Source organism: Haliaeetus leucocephalus, unplaced genomic scaffold (assembly GCF_000737465.1).
Source record: "Haliaeetus leucocephalus isolate CR32 unplaced genomic scaffold, Haliaeetus_leucocephalus-4.0 Scaffold233, whole genome shotgun sequence".
Classification (NCBI taxonomy): domain Eukaryota; kingdom Metazoa; phylum Chordata; class Aves; order Accipitriformes; family Accipitridae; genus Haliaeetus; species Haliaeetus leucocephalus.
The window spans coordinates 548,786-569,110 of NW_010972669.1; the positions used below are offsets into that span (position 1 = coordinate 548,786).

Sequence of the window (20,325 nt, forward strand, 5' to 3'; positions counted from 1 at the left end):
TGCTTTAGCTCTACTTCTCTCTTCTCTCATTTCCACTGAATAAAATGGATTTTAGATTATTTTCTCCAGATGCAATTGTTCACATTTTACTAATCTGAATCTTTTTGTTTTGCCATGTTCATGCTTCTAATCTCCCTAAATCCTTTGGTATGATCTCTATCCCTACTCATTTGTACAATTCCTCCTGTTTTAACATAATCTGCAAATTTAGTGACTTTTTGTGTAATTCCTTTCCCAGGACTCCATTAATGAAGACAGCAAACAGGACCAGTTCTAAAACTAATCAACTGATATATGAACAAGCACTCTCTGTTATTCATTTAGCCGTCTCTGTGTTCAAATGATGTAGATGTTTGTATGCACTGCGCAATAATGCAGCTTACCTGCAGTCTTAAAAAAAGAGGACAAGCATAACTTGGTAGATAGGTCACAACTTGCTTATACATTTGCCCCAAGTCTAATGATGTATTCTGCTTTAAAATAAGAGAGGCCATTCCTGCTTTTCCTTCATGAGCTGGGAGAAAGGAAGTGAGAGGAGAATTTTGAATGAATAAAGTTGACATTTTAGTGATGAACCTTACGAAAAAGAACTGTAGTGCATTAATAAACTGACAGTCATATATCATCTTCTGAGTTGCAGTAAAGCTGGAAAATTACATTCATATTTTATATGGTATTACATATATTTGGAGATCACTCAAGTGATCACTTAAGCAATAATGCTGTAAATTAGTTTGGCAGGTAAGAGTAAATGGAGTCCCATGTTCAATATTAATCAATAAATGTGGAAAAACATCAACACCATTCCTCTCTCAAAAACAAGAGTGCTGAGCCTCTTTCCTGGATTAACCAATTATGTCTTCTCTTCAGTTTTAGTCTTTCTCTCTTGCCAGCATCTTCTCTCAAACTGTGGATCTGAATGTTGTTAACAGAGAGATTAAAAGTTCTTACTGGTTTGTCTGGAAAGAGAGCACTGTGGGTCTATGGGAAAGACCAAAATGGGTAAAATCTAAAAGCAATGAACTCCAGCAATCAAAAATAACTGCACACTTCAACCATCAGTTAGTAGTAACAGCAGAGACATTCTGCCAACCTTATCTTTTGTCTCCGTTCCATTTTTTTTTTTTTTTGCTAATGCTACAAAATATGTAAGGAACTTGATTTCTTTATGTTTAAGTGCAATTATCAAGACAGTTGCATAAACTGGATAGGAATCTGCAGGCAAATGTTGTACAGGAAATTTGAAGCTCTCATATTTTTGAGTCTGATTTTCAGTCAGTCTTCTTTATTACAGTCTTCCTTCTTGTGTGGCTTTAAACTAGAGGTAAGTGACACCTTTTTCACATTTTAAACTCTTATCATTTTGTGGTGGGTTCATCCTGGCCAACAACCAAACATCCAGCCAGCTTCTCACTCACTCCCTTCTCCCATGGCATGAGAAGGGAATAGAAGGAAAGCAAGAATACTCATCTATCAAGATAATGGCAGTTTAACAGGGAAAGCAAAAGCTGCATGGACAAGCAAAGCAAAATCAGGACTTCATTCACTATTTCCCATTGGCAGGCAGATGTTCAGCTTCTTCCTGCAGGGCAGGGCCTCATTCAGCACATGTGGTGGTTGCTTGGGAAGACAAATGTTATAACCACAAACATCTCACCCTCTTCCTTTCCCCAAGCTTTTATTACTGAGCATGGCATCATATGACATGGAATATCCCTTTGGTCAGTTTGGGCCCACTGTCCTGTCTACGTGTGCTCCCAACTTCTTGCCCGCCCCCAGCATACTCGCTGCAGGGAGAAAGCCTGGATACTGTGCAAGCTTTGTTCAGCAATAGCCAAGCGTTGGTCAGTTATCAACACCACCAATGAAAATACAGCACCATACAGACTCCTATAAAGAAACTTATCTCTATCCCAGCCACACCTAGTATGCATTTTAAAAAAAGACAGCGTGAGTGGGAATCAAGCCCTGATGATCTCATGAAAATTAACAAAAAAAAAATTATTAAAAAGAAATTAATATATTTTCTTTCTTAATAATTTATTTATTTGTCTCTTCATTTTATTTTTCACCTTGTCCTTGGTTTTGTAATGTATCTGTTTACAGATGTTTTATGAGGCTACATGAAAAGTGAAATAAGACAGAAAAATGTCATCATACACTTACTTTCCTTTAGAGTTGCTTTAATTCTTAGCTTGCTGACATTTTATTTTGACACATGGATGTGTGGATTTTCCACAGATGTGAATTTAATAAATCTTTAAACTTTAATTTAGATTATGTAGCTATCACAAATTCATGAAAAGTAACTTTTCAAAAATACATATCACTGCATACACATAAAAATGCATGATTCACTGGCTCATTCACAATCTGGTAGTATTTTCATTATCTACATCTACATTTTAGCTAGGTATCAAACAGATGACTCAATCAGAAGTGATTCATCAGTTTAAAACATGAAATAAAAGAGTTATGAGGGTTAACAACTAACCTAGGGGAAGAAAAATACACAGCTAATGCTTCTTTTACCTGGCACAGATACACCATACACATTTGCTTCTTGTATGAAGTCCAACATTACAATGACATCAGAAACTTCTGTAGTTGCAACATTCTCCCCTTTCCATCTAAAACGTGTGGAAAAATAATTTAATCCCATGAAAACATATGGACACCTCCTCTTTTAAAAAACATTAACTTTAGTAGGAACTCCATTCATTTCAGACTAACACCACCTCAAATTTTCTCACACTTGTCACATTGGTATATTTATCTGATCACCAGAAGACAACGCTTGCAATTCAAATGGTACTGGATATTAGCTATCACTATACAGCACAATGAAAGCTTATCATAATCTGATATGAGTCTTCCAAATTTTGACATGTATCTAAATGTATCAAATGTGACCAGTCTTTACTATTTGATACATTTTTTTCCACTTAGTATCCAACTTCCTTGCTCACTGCAAAACCATCACTAGTTACTATGCTTACTGGAAGGACTGTACAAAGAGCTGTAATTCCTACAAAACATTCTGGAAATGAGCTATCCAGCTCCACAGGAACACTTTCTACAAAATTCAGCCCCTGTTATCCACTTCAAGAGCATTATAAACTACATCACAATAGTAATAAACTGAACACTTCTGGTTGAAAACAAATAGAACAGTATTATTCTATTCTGCATGTCCATTTTTTTAAATGAAAAAATCTGAAAAGAAACAATGATTATACCTGAAGGTATCTCCAATCCTGTCCCAAAAATACAGAAAATTCTCATGGTCTTGAACCATTAGATCTCCAGTATTTAAATAAAGATCTCCCTTCTTAAATACCTCACAGAGTAATTTCTTTTCTGTGTGTCTCTTATTGCCAGCGTAACCAAAGAAGGGGTTCTTCGCATTGACTTTGGAAATGAGAAGACCAGCCTCACCTATACAGAGAAGTTGAAAGAATGTAAACCTAAGGTATCATGCACATTTCCTGTACTTTACATTAATATCAATTTGGTACATACGATTTTACAAGACCAGGAACCAAGCTTAGCAGGGTTCAGTACATAAGACCCAAAAACTTAATTGTGTCGACTGCTTTACAATTCCTGTGGTCACCTCTATGTGCAAAGTGACCACAAAGACACAGTACAATATTGTCCACTCAAATTCCCAGTCTTTTGTATTTCTTCCTGATGACTCATCAAACTGTTTTCTCCCAGAACTGTTATCTATCAATTGTGAGTTCACTAGCAGGTTTACTATCCTCTCAAAGTGCAGACTTCAAGTGAATAGTATGTCCCACTCCCCACACCTTACTGAATTTCCAGTGATGAGTCTCAACTTTATCAGCTTCCTACTGAAAAACTGGTGTTAATAAAAAGCAGGTGTTCAACCCAGGCATTAAATCCCTATTTAGTCTCCTTTCAGAAGTTCTGAGAACACCTCTTAAGAATTTTCATTAATGTGATATAGCCTTATTGCTTTCTTTTTGGTGTAAAATATAGAAGTTTTAATACAATTTGTTTTCTCAAAAAAATAGGGAGAGATGGGGATAGGATTATCCTGTTATGCATGTAGTGTATCAGGGTGTTAGTTTGCTGAAAGCAGAATAGTTGTATGAACGCCTAACCTTTCTGGAAGCACATTCTGAACAACAAAGCTTATGAGTTACATTACTTTGTATCAGAGACAAGAATTATAAATATGAAAATATATAAAAATAAAAATGTGTCCAAATGTATGCACAATTTTTAATTTAAGACTGCCTCTTTATGAAAGAGCTGTGCCCTTTTTCCATAAATTGGTAGTGGTTTAGGTGACAGCATTTATTTCACTTGTAGTGTCACTGCAGCCACGATGCTCTGAAGATACAGGGCATGGCTAAGACAAAGTCTATAGATGTAATACTTTTTATTAGACTGACTGGTATAATTGAAAAAAAATTAAGACCACGTGTCTAATTAGAGCATGTGTTCCCCTCACAGGTCAGTCTGACATCCCTACAGATAACTTCCTACAAAATTTCATGTTTGGGGGACCATATTTTCCTCAAAAGTTCCCACCTTTGATTAAAACCTGTTACAGAATCTCTTAACTCCTTTGAAAAATCTGTTTCAGCTCCCTGTTAAAGCTGCCTCCCTGACCTTTGATATAAGTGTTTCTTGCTTCAGCTTCCAGGCATTAATTACAGCTGTTACCTTCCTGCAGTACAACAGAGATGCTTCAGTATCTGATAAACACTTTGAATATAGGTATAATTGAGAGATACGAGATATTTGATAAGTATTTTGAAGACAGCTATAATCAAGCAACATCTTTAAAAAAAAAAAAATTTGATAAGCTTAATCAACTCACTTAGTCAGGAACACTTAATTTCTCACCAAAAAGCATTTGCTCTAATCCCCCAGTCTTTCCTGTAGATTTCTTAGGCAACCATCTCACTATGTTAACTTCCTTTAAAAAACACAGATGTCATTATCTACATATTCAGAGATAATATCACATCCTCACTTTTGAACATTGCTCTTCTGTGAATATATCCGAGGATCTCCTAAGTTCTTCTGGTGTCAGCACTGGTATGTTTAATAATGTTCTGTCTTACATAAAAAATTATACTGCTTTTGTCAGAGCAAAGAGTAACAGTTGATGTTGGCATAGTACAGTAATGTAATAGCAAGGCTCCTTAAAAGAATTCTCTGGAGTATTTGTATTACAATTAAAAGGCTGTTATAACCTATTAAAATACATACTTACCTTTCTTAACTTTTTCACACCAACCATCCTTATTTCTAATTGGTTCATCTTTTTGGAAATCATACTTAATTAAATCAAATGGGAAAAAAAGCTAAAAAAGGGAAAAAGGGTGATCAGTTATTCATCTACACAGTGACATCTGGTGGCAGCAAATATAAGCAGGTAAACCTTTACTCCAGTTTTGCTCATCTAAAAGTAGAATGTAGTTTCATTTAAAACTGAAAATACTTTGTATGTAAACTTACACCATTTCCGGGAGATAAGCAACACCAAAACATTTTTATCATCTTGTAACTTTCAAAAATACTTGAAGACACAGAACCGTAATTTTGTAAATTTTCTTACAAGTAAGTTACGGGATCCACATACCAGTGGAAGAGCCTACACGAGTCAGGGTAACAGAAGCATATCTGGAATTTAACTGACATCTAAGGGTGGTGGCTGATATGAAAAGTGTTCTTGGGGTCTTCTGGCACCTAAAACAAGTGGGAAAACAAAGACCAAAATCTCCTTGCAAAGGAAACCCTGCTTCCTGTTGGGCTTTACCCTTGTTTAACTAGCCTCAGTTCTTCCCTCAAACCTTCTCAGGCTGGTGTATGGTGGAAAGTCTTATCATGAGCACCAGCAGAAGGATACCATGTTGTTTGACATGGTTATGTAGCTGTGCATGTTCCATGGATATATGACAGTTAGTTTTGCATTTTTCTGAAATACTGTGAATCCTTGAGTCTTGACACTGCTGACCTAGCTGACCTCCTAGTTAAGTTTTACAACTAACCTTCCTCTTGTATAAGGATCAAAGAGAATGTGGCTCTGAGTCAGCTGAAGGAGAAGGCAAGATATTCTTATCAACACTAGAAATTGCAATACTTTTTTTCTCCAACATACAGGGTCTGACTCCTATTTCGCTTCATTTTTCTACTGTGAAACAAATCCAAATTAGACCTTTGAGAGACATTGACAGATACCATATGCCTGATACTACATGGACCACTGTGTGTGCAGTTATTATCCTAAGGCTTTAGTTTGCCCAGATGGGGATTCAGATTTCCCTTTTCATAAAGAAGTATATCAGCAATCTATATAACAACTACTCAAGCCAAGGATATATGACTATCTTCTCCTGGAAAAATCTTGACAAGCAAAGAAAACAATTTTAAAAAACATGTGAATATATACCTGCACTCTTCACGATAAAGAATGCAATATAATTTAAGGCTGGTGTTATGAAAGTGACTGAAGTAAAGAGTAGGATGCTAAAACATAAGGCCCTTTGCTGTTCTGCAACTAATCTGAATGAAGAGTTGCATAATTATGTGTGGGATAATTAGAAAAATAGACACATAGTGAACAAGAGACGCGATGGGGCTGTTCAGTCTGAGCCAGAGGCACCTGCAAGCAGCAGGCCTCAAGGACGCAGCGAAGGCTAACTGTTGCTACAAAGTTTGATGAAATAAGCACAAAAAGCTAAACAAGATGGGCCTACGTGACCGAAAGCAGGACACCAGGCAAGACAAAGACAGGAGGAATCATTCGCGTGATCAGAAGACCTTATCCAATCGAACTATTGCTTTAGGCGCGTGAACAGCACATGTTAACCAATCGGTAGATGGCTTGTGCATGGCTATGGTATATAACCAAGTGTTACACAGCAAATAAATGGAGAAATCGCTTGATCCACAGTATCTGTGTTGGTCCGTTTCTCCCCAGGGCGAGACCCTGGCGATGCGTCGTTTCTCCTAGATTGTCGCGACGGGAAAGCGCGGCAGTTATGTTATCCTAATTTGAAATGTTGCTGTAGCTACACCACATAATTTTGTTTTCAAGGAAGTCTGAATAAATAGCAACTTGAATCAAACACCAAGCACACAATTTCAGCCTCATATGTACAAACTTATTTCACTGAGTCTTTTCAATTTTCACCACTGTGTTTTCCTTCTACCCTAAGTCTGAAACAAAAAGATATTTTTAACAATTGTTCAAAGCAACAAGGTAATAGCATGCAAAAGCAAGTCATTATCCAAGAATTGGACACTTTTTGCATAAAGTGAAGGGTAATTTTTTTAATAACTACAGACTATAGCATTTACCAAAGTGAAGAATTTGAGAGCCAAAAAGTTGACCTTAATTTGAAAATAACTGTATTATTCTTGATGAACAGAATGGGAAGTATTCATAATACACAAGTCATTTTTTCTTAGACTCTTTTCTTTTGGCCATCTACATTTAATTGCTCTTCTTTTTCACTTTCTTTTTTACATTGACACTTACTACTTTGATAGGTTTCATATGACAGACCAAATGCAATGAATAATATAAATAATAAGAATGAAATGGTATAAAATGAAATGTTATTCTGATATTTTTGTGTTTGATTAGAATAGCAGTGTACCCTGTTCAGATCCATTTTTATCTGTTCATTCCTTCAGACCTCAACAGCTGTAGCTTATCAACATATTAGTCTGTATGATGCATCATTTTGTTATAAATACTCAGAAACTTTAATTTAGTATCTGAGATGATCTAAAAACTGTTGATACTTCTACTATTTATGTTGCTGCATGCATTTTTCAGTGCCTGCAACTTTAGAGTATTAACTATGCCTATTCCAGTTAGCTTTTTGAAATGTCATGAAAATACACAATTAAAAGGAGAAAACACCACATAGTGCATTAGACATGCATAATGAAACTATGCCAATATACATTCAGTGCAAACAGCTTTCTTTTCATATTAAATACTAGAAAATGAAAGCTCCAGAGAAAAGCATTTAGTCTGGGTACAGGCTTACATTTGTTTTATCTCATTATTTAAAATCTATTGGAAAAGAGGGCCTGAGATGTTGAAGCATTACCATATTATTTTCACAGAGTACTGCATGCAGCATTCATCATTTTAATCTACATTTTACTCCCTAAAGCACCACATAAATGTACCAAACAAAAAGCATCATTTATCTAGCTGAAACTTAAAATGAGTTAAAATGCAACATTATTGTCTGTTACTATGCTGCCTGGATGTTATCTAATAACAGCATTCCCTCCACCACCCTTTTTTTTTAATTGACTAGAAATATGTGAGTTTAAATATTATTTTGCAAGTAGTTTTGAAATGCCTAAAGTTTCAAGTTATAGTGAATGTTCACAGAACCTTCATCAGAGAACAAAGATCACAAGCTATTGCTTTTTATTTAGTTAATTGTTTTAGGGAGAGATAGTGTTGAATTCTCTAGAATATCTGTTTATAAAACAAAGCATTACATTTACTAGATTTAGTTCCAAGCATCTTAAAAAAGTGAAATGTAAGGAAAAAAGAAATCTGGTGCATAGCATCATCATATCTTATAAATGGTTTAAAATTATACTTGTAATGCCTTATTTATGCCATAAATAGTAGATGTATAATTCCTCTGCATAATTTTGTTTAGCCGAAGTAAACACAACCAAAAAAAAACCCTTTTAAAGCTATGCTTGATATTAACTGAATCACCACATATTATAATAAACCACCTTGGAATACACTTGAAGTATCTCAGATTATTTTAGCACAAAACTAGTCCAAAGAGCAGAAACAATAATTTTCATTGGCCAATGAATTTAAGAGCTTCCATGGCTTGGATTAACACATGCCAATGTTCCACCTGTGAATCCAGTTTTCCAGGGTCTTAAGATTTGCTTAAACCTAACTTTGGTTACTTTTAAACTAAAAAGTATCTCTTCTGCCACTTAAGTTCTGTGACTGCATGAAAAAAGTGCATAATACTAATTCTGAGTTGCTGTGTGAAAGACAAAGTATTTTATATGTTGAAATTATTTATGATTTTTTATTACATTTAAGTGTTTCTCAACTCAAAGCTGATTTTGATCCATATAGTTTTGAGTAAGAGAGATTTAGATTTCTGTAATAGTTGGAATACTTATGCTTAAAATAATGAAAAAATACGTTTATAAATAAAGTTTGGAATATTTTTTTTTTACATGCTGTTTTTTCAGGTGTACTTGCCATGGGTTATATTTAGCCCTTCTTACAAGCTTCCTTGGACCTCATTAGTCCCACTCTCTCATTGCATGTTCTCTGCCATCACTCAGAATTTATTTCAGTGTAAGAAAGAGATTTATATGTATATTTCATAGACACAACTGAGAGTCTTACAGATTTTTCCCATATCACATTTACATAAATACACACATAATGTATGTCATATATAATAAAATCAATCATGAACTACACACATATATATGCCAGGTGTAAATATTAAGCAGTAATTTATTATATTACTATGTTAATCTACACACTACTTTCTTTGTAAAACATTTTAAGTTTTACAAGCTAAAAAGCTATTCAGAGACTTCTACTTTCCTGTTCGTTGACTCTATGTGAACATCCTTACTGAAGGATTTATTCATATACCACAGTGATGCATTCAAGCACATGGACCAATCCCTCTTACATAAAGAGTATAGTGTGAAAATAAAAAAGTGCAAACAAGAGCACTGCTTTGAGTTAAATTCTCACACACAGTGGCCTCTTGGATGTCTGGCAACTGCTTTAACAATCATCTGTTTATTAACTCGTCTTCCAAATTATTTATGAAAATTAATGTGTTATGTAGAATGTTGATATTTATCCCAAGTATTTGTCCCCAACCGTTGGCAGTTACTGACAGAAAAGTTACTTTATTCATTCTGAGACCTCAATTTGTCTTTTAAAATTTTAACTTCTGTCTGCATTTCACCTTTAGAAACTGTGCCATTGCCATTACCTACAACAGAAATGCCTTCCTATTTCTTTTCCTTTTTCCCTGCTAAAAATATTATACTTTGAACCTATCTGCTATTACTCCAACTATACTTTCAATATATGTATGTATGGGGTTTTATACTGTATTTACTTCATTCCAATTGTGTGATTATGTCAGTGAAAAGAGCGTAAGTTTCTTCCTTCTCCTTTACTGTATCACATACATGAACCCACGAGCCTCTTTTCCCCTTTCTCAGTTCTCTTTCTTTCTATTCCCAGTTTAAGAAATAGGTGTTTAGGAAATCCCTAGAGAGTATGTCTAAGGGTATCTCCTCATATCATCCCATGTGTCAAGAGAATAATGTTTCAAAAGTTGTTGTAGCATTTCTTTGAAGAAACAAAAAAAATTAGGAATTGGATGGCTAGGCCTTGTCTGTGGCATCTTCTGCTTTCCAGGAGACAGTCTCCCTTTCCAACTTCAGATCATTCATGGGTCAGCAAATGAGAAATAAAGCTGCTCTCCTTTACATATTGCTAGATGTCCAGTAGATGTCATTCAGACTGAAGTAAAACAAACACAAAAGCTACACTTCTGAATGCATTGTTTAATAATCTGTAAGCTGTAAAATGTATTTTAAAAAAAACACAACAAATTCCTGAAGTAAGTCAAAACTAATTTATCCATGGCATTAAAATACATGGCTTGTGTCACAATACTCACAGATAGTGGACTAATCAAAAACACATATAAAAGGTCCCCAAACATAAGTATTTGTTTAAATATGTACTTTTTTTTAAAAAAAGAACATCACTAAAATGCATGCCTCATGGTATTTTCAACATTCCTTCTCTCTCTTAATCTCTTCTAGACTTTTCTGAAACTGCACTATAACTAAACCCTTGTTCATGTCAACACTACTCTGCTTCAGCATACGAGGGAGCTAGCTGCTCCTGCAAACAATGTCATGAAGCAGACTGATGGAACTGCCATCCAGCAGAACTGCACCGGTGATAGAAGCAGAGCCCCAGTAGTTAACAGATTGCAGAATTGTTAATTTGAGACATATAATGACTGTACTATTATTACTATGTCACGTTGTTCCACTGACACAAATTCTTTCAGAGAGAGAGACTGTGTATGTTGCACAACCATAAATGCTCTGGATCAAAACATGTTGCTTATAAAAAAGCTCCAACAGGAGCTTTGGAGTAGTCTCTGAAACCTCCTTGATTTGGAAGAGATTTGGGGCAGTTCTATTTCCACATAAAATGGGTCATATAATCCACCCACTGACCTGGCTAGACATAACATGCCCATGTAACCAAGGCGAGGTAGCTGGTCTCTGCACTGAATCTGGTTTTCAAGTGACAACCTTCATTCTTCCCTCAAACTCTACAGTCATAGAATGCCAAATTGGGGAAAAGGTTGGGAGCCAATACACCTCAGGCCCCTTGGAGAATAGTAGTAACTAAACCTTGAGCCTGCTCACAAATAATGTGCTTCAGCTACTTTCCTTATGACAGAAACCACAGAAATAACTGAAGACTTACTGTAGATTTATTTCTAGGGAAATGAGAGCATTGAAAAAGACAGCGTAAAATTGATTTCAAGCCAAGCCAAATGGAATGAATGGCTTTTTCCGGTTCATAAAATATCTTATGGTCTTTCCATATTCATACTGAGTAAGCAAGGGACAATCCATAATTATCTTAGCAGACTATACTGATGTTTCCATAGACAATAACAGTTCCAACTTGGAATAGTATATAAATTATAGAAAAGGAGACTAGTGAGATCAAGTATTCAGTTACAACTGCGTTTAGTTTTTAACTGCAGTTTGCATGAACTATTTTTTCTCCTAATCTGCAGTGACTAACTCAAATCATAAGTCCAATCATTAAAGAGGAAAAAGTAGCACATTTCATGTGCAAAAAACCCCAAAATACTAATCTTCCTTTTGGAAACACAAACAGCATATGTTATTGACACATGGAGTGCCACTATTAATACATCCAAAAGCCCCACACTACTTGATTAAAACCACAGATAATTAAACCAATAAATAGGTAATTTCAAGTCTAATCCTTTACCTGCTGTAACCTTTAAATGGTATTTCCAAAAGGTTAATGACTTATGACAAAACTCTGTCTAAAAGTTCTGAAATACTAAAAAACAAGTTTACTCAGGTTTGGAACAAATGTAAAATTTCATAAGATTAAAAAAAAATGGTTTAAAATAATTAAAGCATGTGGCTTAGAAAGCTCTGAAACAAAAATTAACATCAGCTCTAAGGTTCCTGGTTCACCTTCTGCTCCCTAAATTCCAGATTCCAGATTTCCTGTAGTGGATCTGTACCCTTCTAGAGCCATCCATCAGCACCAGATGTCCACCACGCATGCTACAGAGCATCAGTCATGTAGAATAGAGAATTAGCAGAGTCGGTCTGCTTCAATTCCTGAGCTCTCAACAGTTTCTGAAAAACACACTAGCTCTTGTGGTGTTTTTCTGAGTGTTTCCAGGTTCCTCCCTGCAGTCTGGGTTCCTATCCCAGAAATGAAGAATTCCTCTGGCCCCAAGTTGTAAAGTAGTCTGCAGTGATCATAATGGGGTGATGCTGTATTGAAGTAGTGGACCCTGGAACATATGCTGCCTAGAAACCTATTTGCATGTCATCAGAAGATAGCTCTGATACATTTCCAAACAATATTTTTACATCATTCTCTGAAAAAAAGTTTTGTCAGGACATTTTACTATTCCTCAGGAGGACAAATGCCACTTAAGTCAGCAGGATTTGTATATATAGATAGGTATCTCAGTTTAGATACATATCTCAGTTAATTTGCAAATTCTAGGCAATGTGTGTAGTCCTATTTATTTCAAGAAGATTAAAAAGTGGTGTAAATAACAACAAAATGCTAAATATCTAGTCTCCTTGCTAGAAAGCCTTGCCAAATAATCTTTCATATTGTTAGCTAAAGCTTGGAACACGTTACTTACTGACTTCTCAAACCATTTAAGAGATAGTATTAATAGGATGCAAAGGGAAAAACCTATCTGTGAATTTCAAGCTGAGATAAATTCTTCTTCATTTACTCAGAAGGATGAAGGAAAAGCCACCATACGTGATATAAATAATATGGATTCCTCTTTCCCAAGACATATAACCTCCATTGTCAAAGCTGGTGAAGTAAAAACCAGAGACTATTGAATAAGCAATGAAAAAAATGTATGTTTTTTCTAGTTTTAGTAACCTAGTACAAACCAAATAAATATAGCAGACTTGGTAGATAAAAGGGCATAGAATTTTTAAATTAAATGCCCTTGGCAAGTATTGTCTGTCACAATTACTCAACAGTGATTATATTTGTATTGTGTTATCTTTGAGATTTCTGAATAATGATACAGACTAGCTGTAGAGTAGTTTGAGTTGCTTATGTTTAATTGCACCTAGGTATAAAATATCTGTTAAAGTTATATCTGCCTATATGTTACTTTATTTTAATTACTATTAATTCCTATTTATGCCAAATATTTACATAGTAATATGTGATATAAATACACTCTTTGAAAACAGCTCTAAATATAATCCATAGAACGCTAAGTAAGTCAGAACAGGACACTTGTATGTTTATTTCACAGATTATGAGTTCTTAGGTATTAAAACAAATCCAACTTCCTCTTTTGTCCTTTAATATAGTAGAGGTTTGAAATGATACTTGGAACTTACTCAACTGTCAGAAGAGAGGCAAGGTCTTTTTGACTCTTGTGAACTTCAAGAAAAATCCAAGTATTACTGCTGAAAGTATAACTGGGTTGGGTGCTAAGCACTATCTGCAATACTTTGGCAGCCACTACTTTACAGAGGGTCAATTAAACTTGCAATAACTAAGTTAGAAAATTTACCTTGGACTTACGACTGCAGCCCCATGTCCTGTGGTCAAACTGAGAAACACATTTACCTTCAGTACTCCTATTTACAAAGTACAATGTAAATAAATAGTCACCTTATAAAAGAAATTGGTGCGTCCAACAGATCCAATTTTTCCTGTGTGGTTCATGAAACAAATGTTTCCTTCAGTAGCACCATAAAACTCACAGATTTTAACAGCACCAAATCTATTTAAAAATTCTCTCCATACATCATTTCTTACTCCATTCCCAACTGCTAGTCGGACCTTGTGATTTTTTTCTCCTTCCTTCTGTTAAGAAAAGAAAAAAATAATTTAAAATATAATATACTGATAACTGTATTTGATTGTTGCATATATCGTGGGGAAAATCTACCTTCTTTAAATACATCAAGTATAAACAACAAAAAACCCCCCAACAGTTAAGAAGTTGAAGAAAGCTGCATAGCTCTTCTACAGGTAGAGTGTAGAAAACTGCAATCAAAAACCTATTACCTTGTTGAACAAGCAAGTTATTTCCTGAATAAAGGCTGCATTAATTTATATAAATGCTTCCATATTTTAAAAGTTGTATCATCTCAGCCTGTTTCCACTCAGAGGAATTAGAAAACTGGGAAGAACAGAGAAATGCAGGAATTATTTCTGTCAAGGGATTAAAGTCAGCAGACATTAATAGTTACTTTCTTGTGTCTTCAGACTGGTTATAAGAAACAATCAGATTTCACACATTTGTAATATCTGTTCATTCCCACACACTGCATACAAGTCATCTTCTGTATTTCTTTCAATATTAAGACTTGCAAGGCTTTGTTCAATGTTACTTGGAATACATTACTTCTTGGTGATCTTGAGTCTTTACTGTTGTCAGCTTCCATGTTTCATTACAAGAAAAACAATAGTATGCGTTCATCCAGTTCAGTGAGACTCTCTAATTTTATGAATACATTCCCCAAACTTGTGATTGCATGGAGCACCTTTAAAACACAATCAGATTGAAGTTGAAGTATCAGAAGGCAAAAAGTCTAAAATGTTGTTTGGTTTTGTTGTTTGTTTTTTTTAGTTACACTGACATTAAAATAAGACTCCCTTTTTAATCATTGCAAGTAGCAATACAGAATGCCCCAGGAGTGAGACAGCACAAAATAAATATAGGTACAGTTCCTTACCCCATACATTTAAAACTGCATAGCACTCTGGTACTGCAACACTGTCTGTATATACCTCTATATATGTACACTTACACAAACGTATACAAAAACCTCTATACATATGCGCATATATCCACATATTCACACTCTTTATATAGGTATGTGTGTGTGTGTATATATATGTATACACACACATCCACATACATATACTAAAGAAAGCAGATAGTCTCTATTTTCTGTTCTTCTATTCTAGTTTTCTTTTCCCCTCCCAACTATAATCCAGTATGAATTAGGTATGTCTTTATAGTGAAAATGCATTTTAGCACCTTTAATCTGGCATAAAATCACAGCAAATTATTTCTGCAAAGAGATCTGGTCAGCTGACTGAAACAGGAATCTTTATATATTTCAGATGTTAAAACCAAGTGAAGCTTCTGCTGAGTACATAGACAGGAGTGTTCCTCTGAGGCTTATGCTTTGGCCAAACTCAATTTTTCATGAGGATCATGAATTCTCACTTCTGTAACAAAAACTGCAAGCAGTGAAGTTTTAAGTTCCTCCTCTAAATCACAAAGACTAAGTAAGTTTTCTTCTTCCTTCTTCAAAACCAGTAACTCATAGAAAGATAAATTACTTTATTGACTTTCACAGTCTTTCTTCTGGAAATTAAGTTCTCTTGCTGGGATGATTCAGCAAGAAACTCACCTATTTCACTAGATGCAGACAGCTCTTGGCAGACTACAATCCTGCTATTTTACCTCAAACCTACATCACTCACCAGCCTCCCTCAGTCACTAACCATTCTGTTTTTACAACAACCCAATTCTTCTCTTTTCCCTTCTTCTCTCCTACTTACTTTAGATAGAAAAGTCATTTCTAAACACACAAGCACATACTTCACTGACTTCACGCTAAATCATTATTAAGAAGTGCTGCATTACATCATAGTACAATGAAACTGCCCGTGGCCGTAGCCTGCAACAAAGTGTCTAAAAATTGCCCATAGATGTAATTTTTGGTGTGGCTTGTTTTTTCAACTTCAGATGCAGTATCACAATGCAACAGTGTAGATATTCATATATCTGAAATAATAAGGTCTGTTATATTACACATTCAAAATCACTATACCATCAATGAACAACAAAAGTATTCATTTTTTTTAAGAGAAAGTGTTTCAGTGCTACTTTGAACTTTGTTAGGGAAGCTTCTAATTCTTTTTCTTCCCCCAGAAAACTGTCCACCATCTTTATAATATTCCAGTCAGTTCAACTTAAAACTTTTCAAAGTAGGTTATTTTCCCTACAGTTTCATTGTTAAACTGAAATTAATGTGTCGGTAACTGAACTGCAGTTACCCCTTGCTGACACCACTGAATTATTCAAATGTACTGCCTCTGCTAAGATAGGAAAAATAGTCCAAGAGATTCTTTCGCAGTAATCCTTTGTTGCACAATGAACAGAAGAGACAAATATGTGCATATATATACACACACTAATTAACTGGGTCATTCATCAGGCTAGGAACATTCAAAATCTCTACGGACCAAGTTAATAAGCAGGTCAGTTTGCTTCTATTATTTATACTTCAAGAAAAATAAAAGCATTGATGGCTGTTTGCTGAAAAGACACAAATTAGGATGAACTAGAAAACAATGGCCTACATGGATTATGGATTTTCTTCAAAAGGACAAATACAGCATCATTTATAAGTGCAGTTACATCAATACTTTCAATTCCTCATGTGATTTTAGCTGGTTTATATTACTACAGCACAAAGTTGTTTCTCTAGTGGAAAAGACGCAGAGTAAACCTGACAGCTCAGCATTCTACTGTACTTGCAATGTTAACACCTATCAACAATACGATGTATGACTATCTCACTTTAGGAAGTATTCTCTTAAGGCATTCAGCCCTTTTGCAAAAATACAAAGAAGGTGTATGATGTCATCACAGTAAATAAAATGGAGTTAGCCATTTTATCAGCTTTTTCATGACTTGATCTACGTATTCACCATTTGTATTATTGTCCCAATCACTGCCAGAGTCCAACTGTAGGGCAGGCATGTTGGTATCCATGGGTACCATGACCAAAAACTTATGCAGTAAATAAAATGCAATAAATAAGAGAAGGGAAAGAAAAGGGATGATAATTCCAACAAATTCTAGAAACATGGTTGAGTGATGCACACTTAGGGTGTCCTAATGTATGAAAACGGAAATAAATATGCAGGAACTTATGCTTTAAACAGGCTATGGTATCAAACAGTCATACTTTGAATTTCTGCCATATTGAGACAGCATTTCATCAACTAGCTTCCCTTCGGTACAGTAGATAGAATGATAGGAGTAGGAGGAATTCCAAGGAGTCACCTAGTACACATCTCTTCTGGGAGATAAGCTGTGCTATCCCTGTGCTGTTCCTGACACCTGAACAAGCTGTGGCATGTCAGCCAGTTACCCTGCAACAGTCGGTATGCAGCAATTGTCTGCAAGCGTATTCTTAGCCTGCTGCAACAGCATACTACTTAATTAACACTTCCTTCACTAAAAGCTGTATTTCTTCACAATATCTCATTTATGAAGGACTCCAGTGCCTTGCCCTGGTCAACTATCACAAATAAATTCAAATAATGTGTGTCCTGTGATAATTTGCTCATGCTTTGTGTTTCTGAATGTGATTAATAGTTCTCTATAGATAATTAGGAAGACAGAATTTAGAATAACAGAATGTTAGAACATCTTTCTGAGGTTTTAAAAAATGTCTATTTCTTATTTTCCTGCACTGTGATTTTATTTTCCTACAGAGTGATTCTGAAATAAAATTGGGATTCAGTCTATAACCACTTATTTCTAACAGTAAAGATTAAATATTTTTTTCAATGCCTTTTTGAAGCATTAATAAGCAAGAACTGTTCTTAGTTTACACCTGGACTTTTCTTCAGTTCCTTCTGCTAAGACCTTTGAACCGTATACTAAATATCTGCATACATCATAAATCAGTTTCTGACACACTGTTTCTCCATTTTGAGTGCTTGTTTCATTTGTATAGTAATCAATTGACAAGTCAAGATCTGCCTTATTACACTAAATACCACATACCTGGGATTTTTCATCTGCCAGTCTTTCCTCCTTAAGTGTTCTTTGTAAACTATGTGAACTATCGACATGATTAAGTTGTTGATAAAAGAAATGCCTTTTAAAGGGCCATCAACAGTGAACTAATTGGTGCAGAAGGATTCATGACTGTAGCTATACAAAAATGTACTTAGCAGTTGCTTTAAAAGAATGCAAGAAAACAGGTTCATTGTCTTACTTTTAGCATTTCTGCAGCAGGAAAAGCCAAATGGAAAGAAGCAAAGGCAACTTCAAACAAAGGAGGCATGAAATGTTTCCTGTATTATGGCCTTGATGGAACTAAAAGCCATCTCAGGGCCTGAGAAATGCAAACATCTGTTAAATATAAAATATGATGGACAGACCACACAGGATTTACATTCCTGTATTTAAAAGGAATGAGTTTAACAACACATTCACCAGTTCTCTGTTGACACATTAGCCCTGAAAAAATGGTCATCAGGGAATTAGTAGGGACAGTGTAAGATGAGAGATATCCTACTGCCATGATTATGACAGATGTAATAAATTCAAGATGCATGCTTACATTCACTTTTCAGTAATGCCTAATTATAAATTGCAACTAGATTTTTTGAGCAAAATACATACCCAAATTTAAAAATACAAGTACAAGAAAGCAGGAAGAGTACTGAACACAGGCACCATAAGAAAGGAACAGGAATTCTAAGAACAGGACACATCCTTCCAGTTCAAGAACTGGTGGGTTGCTATTTAGTATAGCCACTCTCACCATGCTTTCATTGATCAATCTCCTGATAATCTAATAGATTAGCTTATAACAGGAGCTTTCTTCCTTTAGCTCTTCTAATAGGAAGAATTCAGAGAATTAAAGCATGCACAGATTCCTTCTTGTGCTCCGTATTGCACACAGTATTCTGTGAGCAGTATGAAGCTTTACTTTGTGAAATTATGATTGAGATTTCTAGGCTTCACTACCATGACATTTTCTGCATCTCCACTAGCTTAACCCAAAAGATGAGTATCTAGGAAAAGAAGCTGGAAGGAAATTGGTCATGTTATATGCCCTCTTAAAGACTCAGAAAAGGCTTGAGCCACCATGCTGGAACCAGTAGCTGACATCACAACTAGCCTTCAGTGCTGTTTTGGGTATGGAAAACCAATGCTTCTGAGATGGAGTTAATACTCCCCATAGCAGCCCTCATAGCACTGTGCTCTGCATCAGTAGCTAGAAAGGTGTTGATAACACACCAGTGTTTTGGCTACTGCTGAGCAGTGCTGGCACAGCATCAAGGCTGTCTCTCCAACATTTTTGTCCCCCCCCCCCAATGGCAGGCTTGGGCAGGGCAAGATCTTGGGGGGGGACACAACCAGGACAGCTGGCCTAAACCAACCAAACAGATATTCCATACCATATGACGTCAGCTCAGATATAAAAGCTAAGTTAAGGGAGATGGAAGGGGAGGCATTTTGTCTTCCGGAGCAACCACTACGCCTACTGAAGCCCTGCTTCCCGAGAAGCGGCTAAACATCGCCTGCTGATGGGAAGTAGAGAATAACATCATTTGTTTTTTCTTTGCTTTCACACGCGCAACCTTTGCTATCACTTTATTAAACTGTCCTTATCTTGACCCACGAGCCTTTTGTTATATTTTTCTCCCCCCCCATCCAGCTGAGGAGGGGGAGTGATAGAGCGGCTTTGGTGGGCACCTGGCATCCAACCAGGGTCAACCCACCACAGCTTCCTAAGGCCAAAGGAATTCTACAAACTTTACAGAAGACTTTTTCAGAAGGAAAACCTGAAAACCATTACCATTATTAGTGGGAAGAATGAGAAAATAGACACAGAATCATTGTGTGGATGGAGTCCAAGAGAGGTATGCCAGTACATTTAAATATCAAAAGGCAGTAGCCAAAATGGACGGGATTATAATCTGCTTTGAAACCCACTTTTTAAAAATAATACTGTTGTTGTAGTCATGGCAGTTTAAAGCACAGACAAAGTTTGTTGTGATATACAGTATATTTTTTATTAGATCAACTGATACAGTCTCGAGGCAAAAAATACAAGCTTCTAAATCCCAGGTCCATTTCTAAGCTTCATTTCAGATGGGCTGAATAGGTCCTTAAGTCTAAAAATTCTATTTTCTCTAACTGCATATACAAACAGTGTTTGATTCTC

At 35.7% G+C, this 20,325-nt stretch overlaps 1 protein-coding gene across 1 annotated transcript in view; it reads right to left on the reverse strand.

Moving 5' to 3' along the window:
* SLC27A6 (solute carrier family 27 (fatty acid transporter), member 6) overlaps window positions 1–20,325 on the reverse strand; it is a 39,952-nt gene that overhangs the window by 1,865 nt on the left and 17,762 nt on the right. Inside the window, exons 5-9 of the mRNA XM_010567969.1 lie at window positions 14,000–14,194; window positions 5,255–5,345; window positions 3,240–3,438; window positions 2,533–2,630; window positions 384–514 (exon numbers count right to left, since the gene is read on the reverse strand). Coding sequence (XP_010566271.1) covers window positions 384–514; window positions 2,533–2,630; window positions 3,240–3,438; window positions 5,255–5,345; window positions 14,000–14,194 — 714 coding nt within the window. The remainder of the gene's footprint in view (window positions 1–383; window positions 515–2,532; window positions 2,631–3,239; window positions 3,439–5,254; window positions 5,346–13,999; window positions 14,195–20,325) is intronic.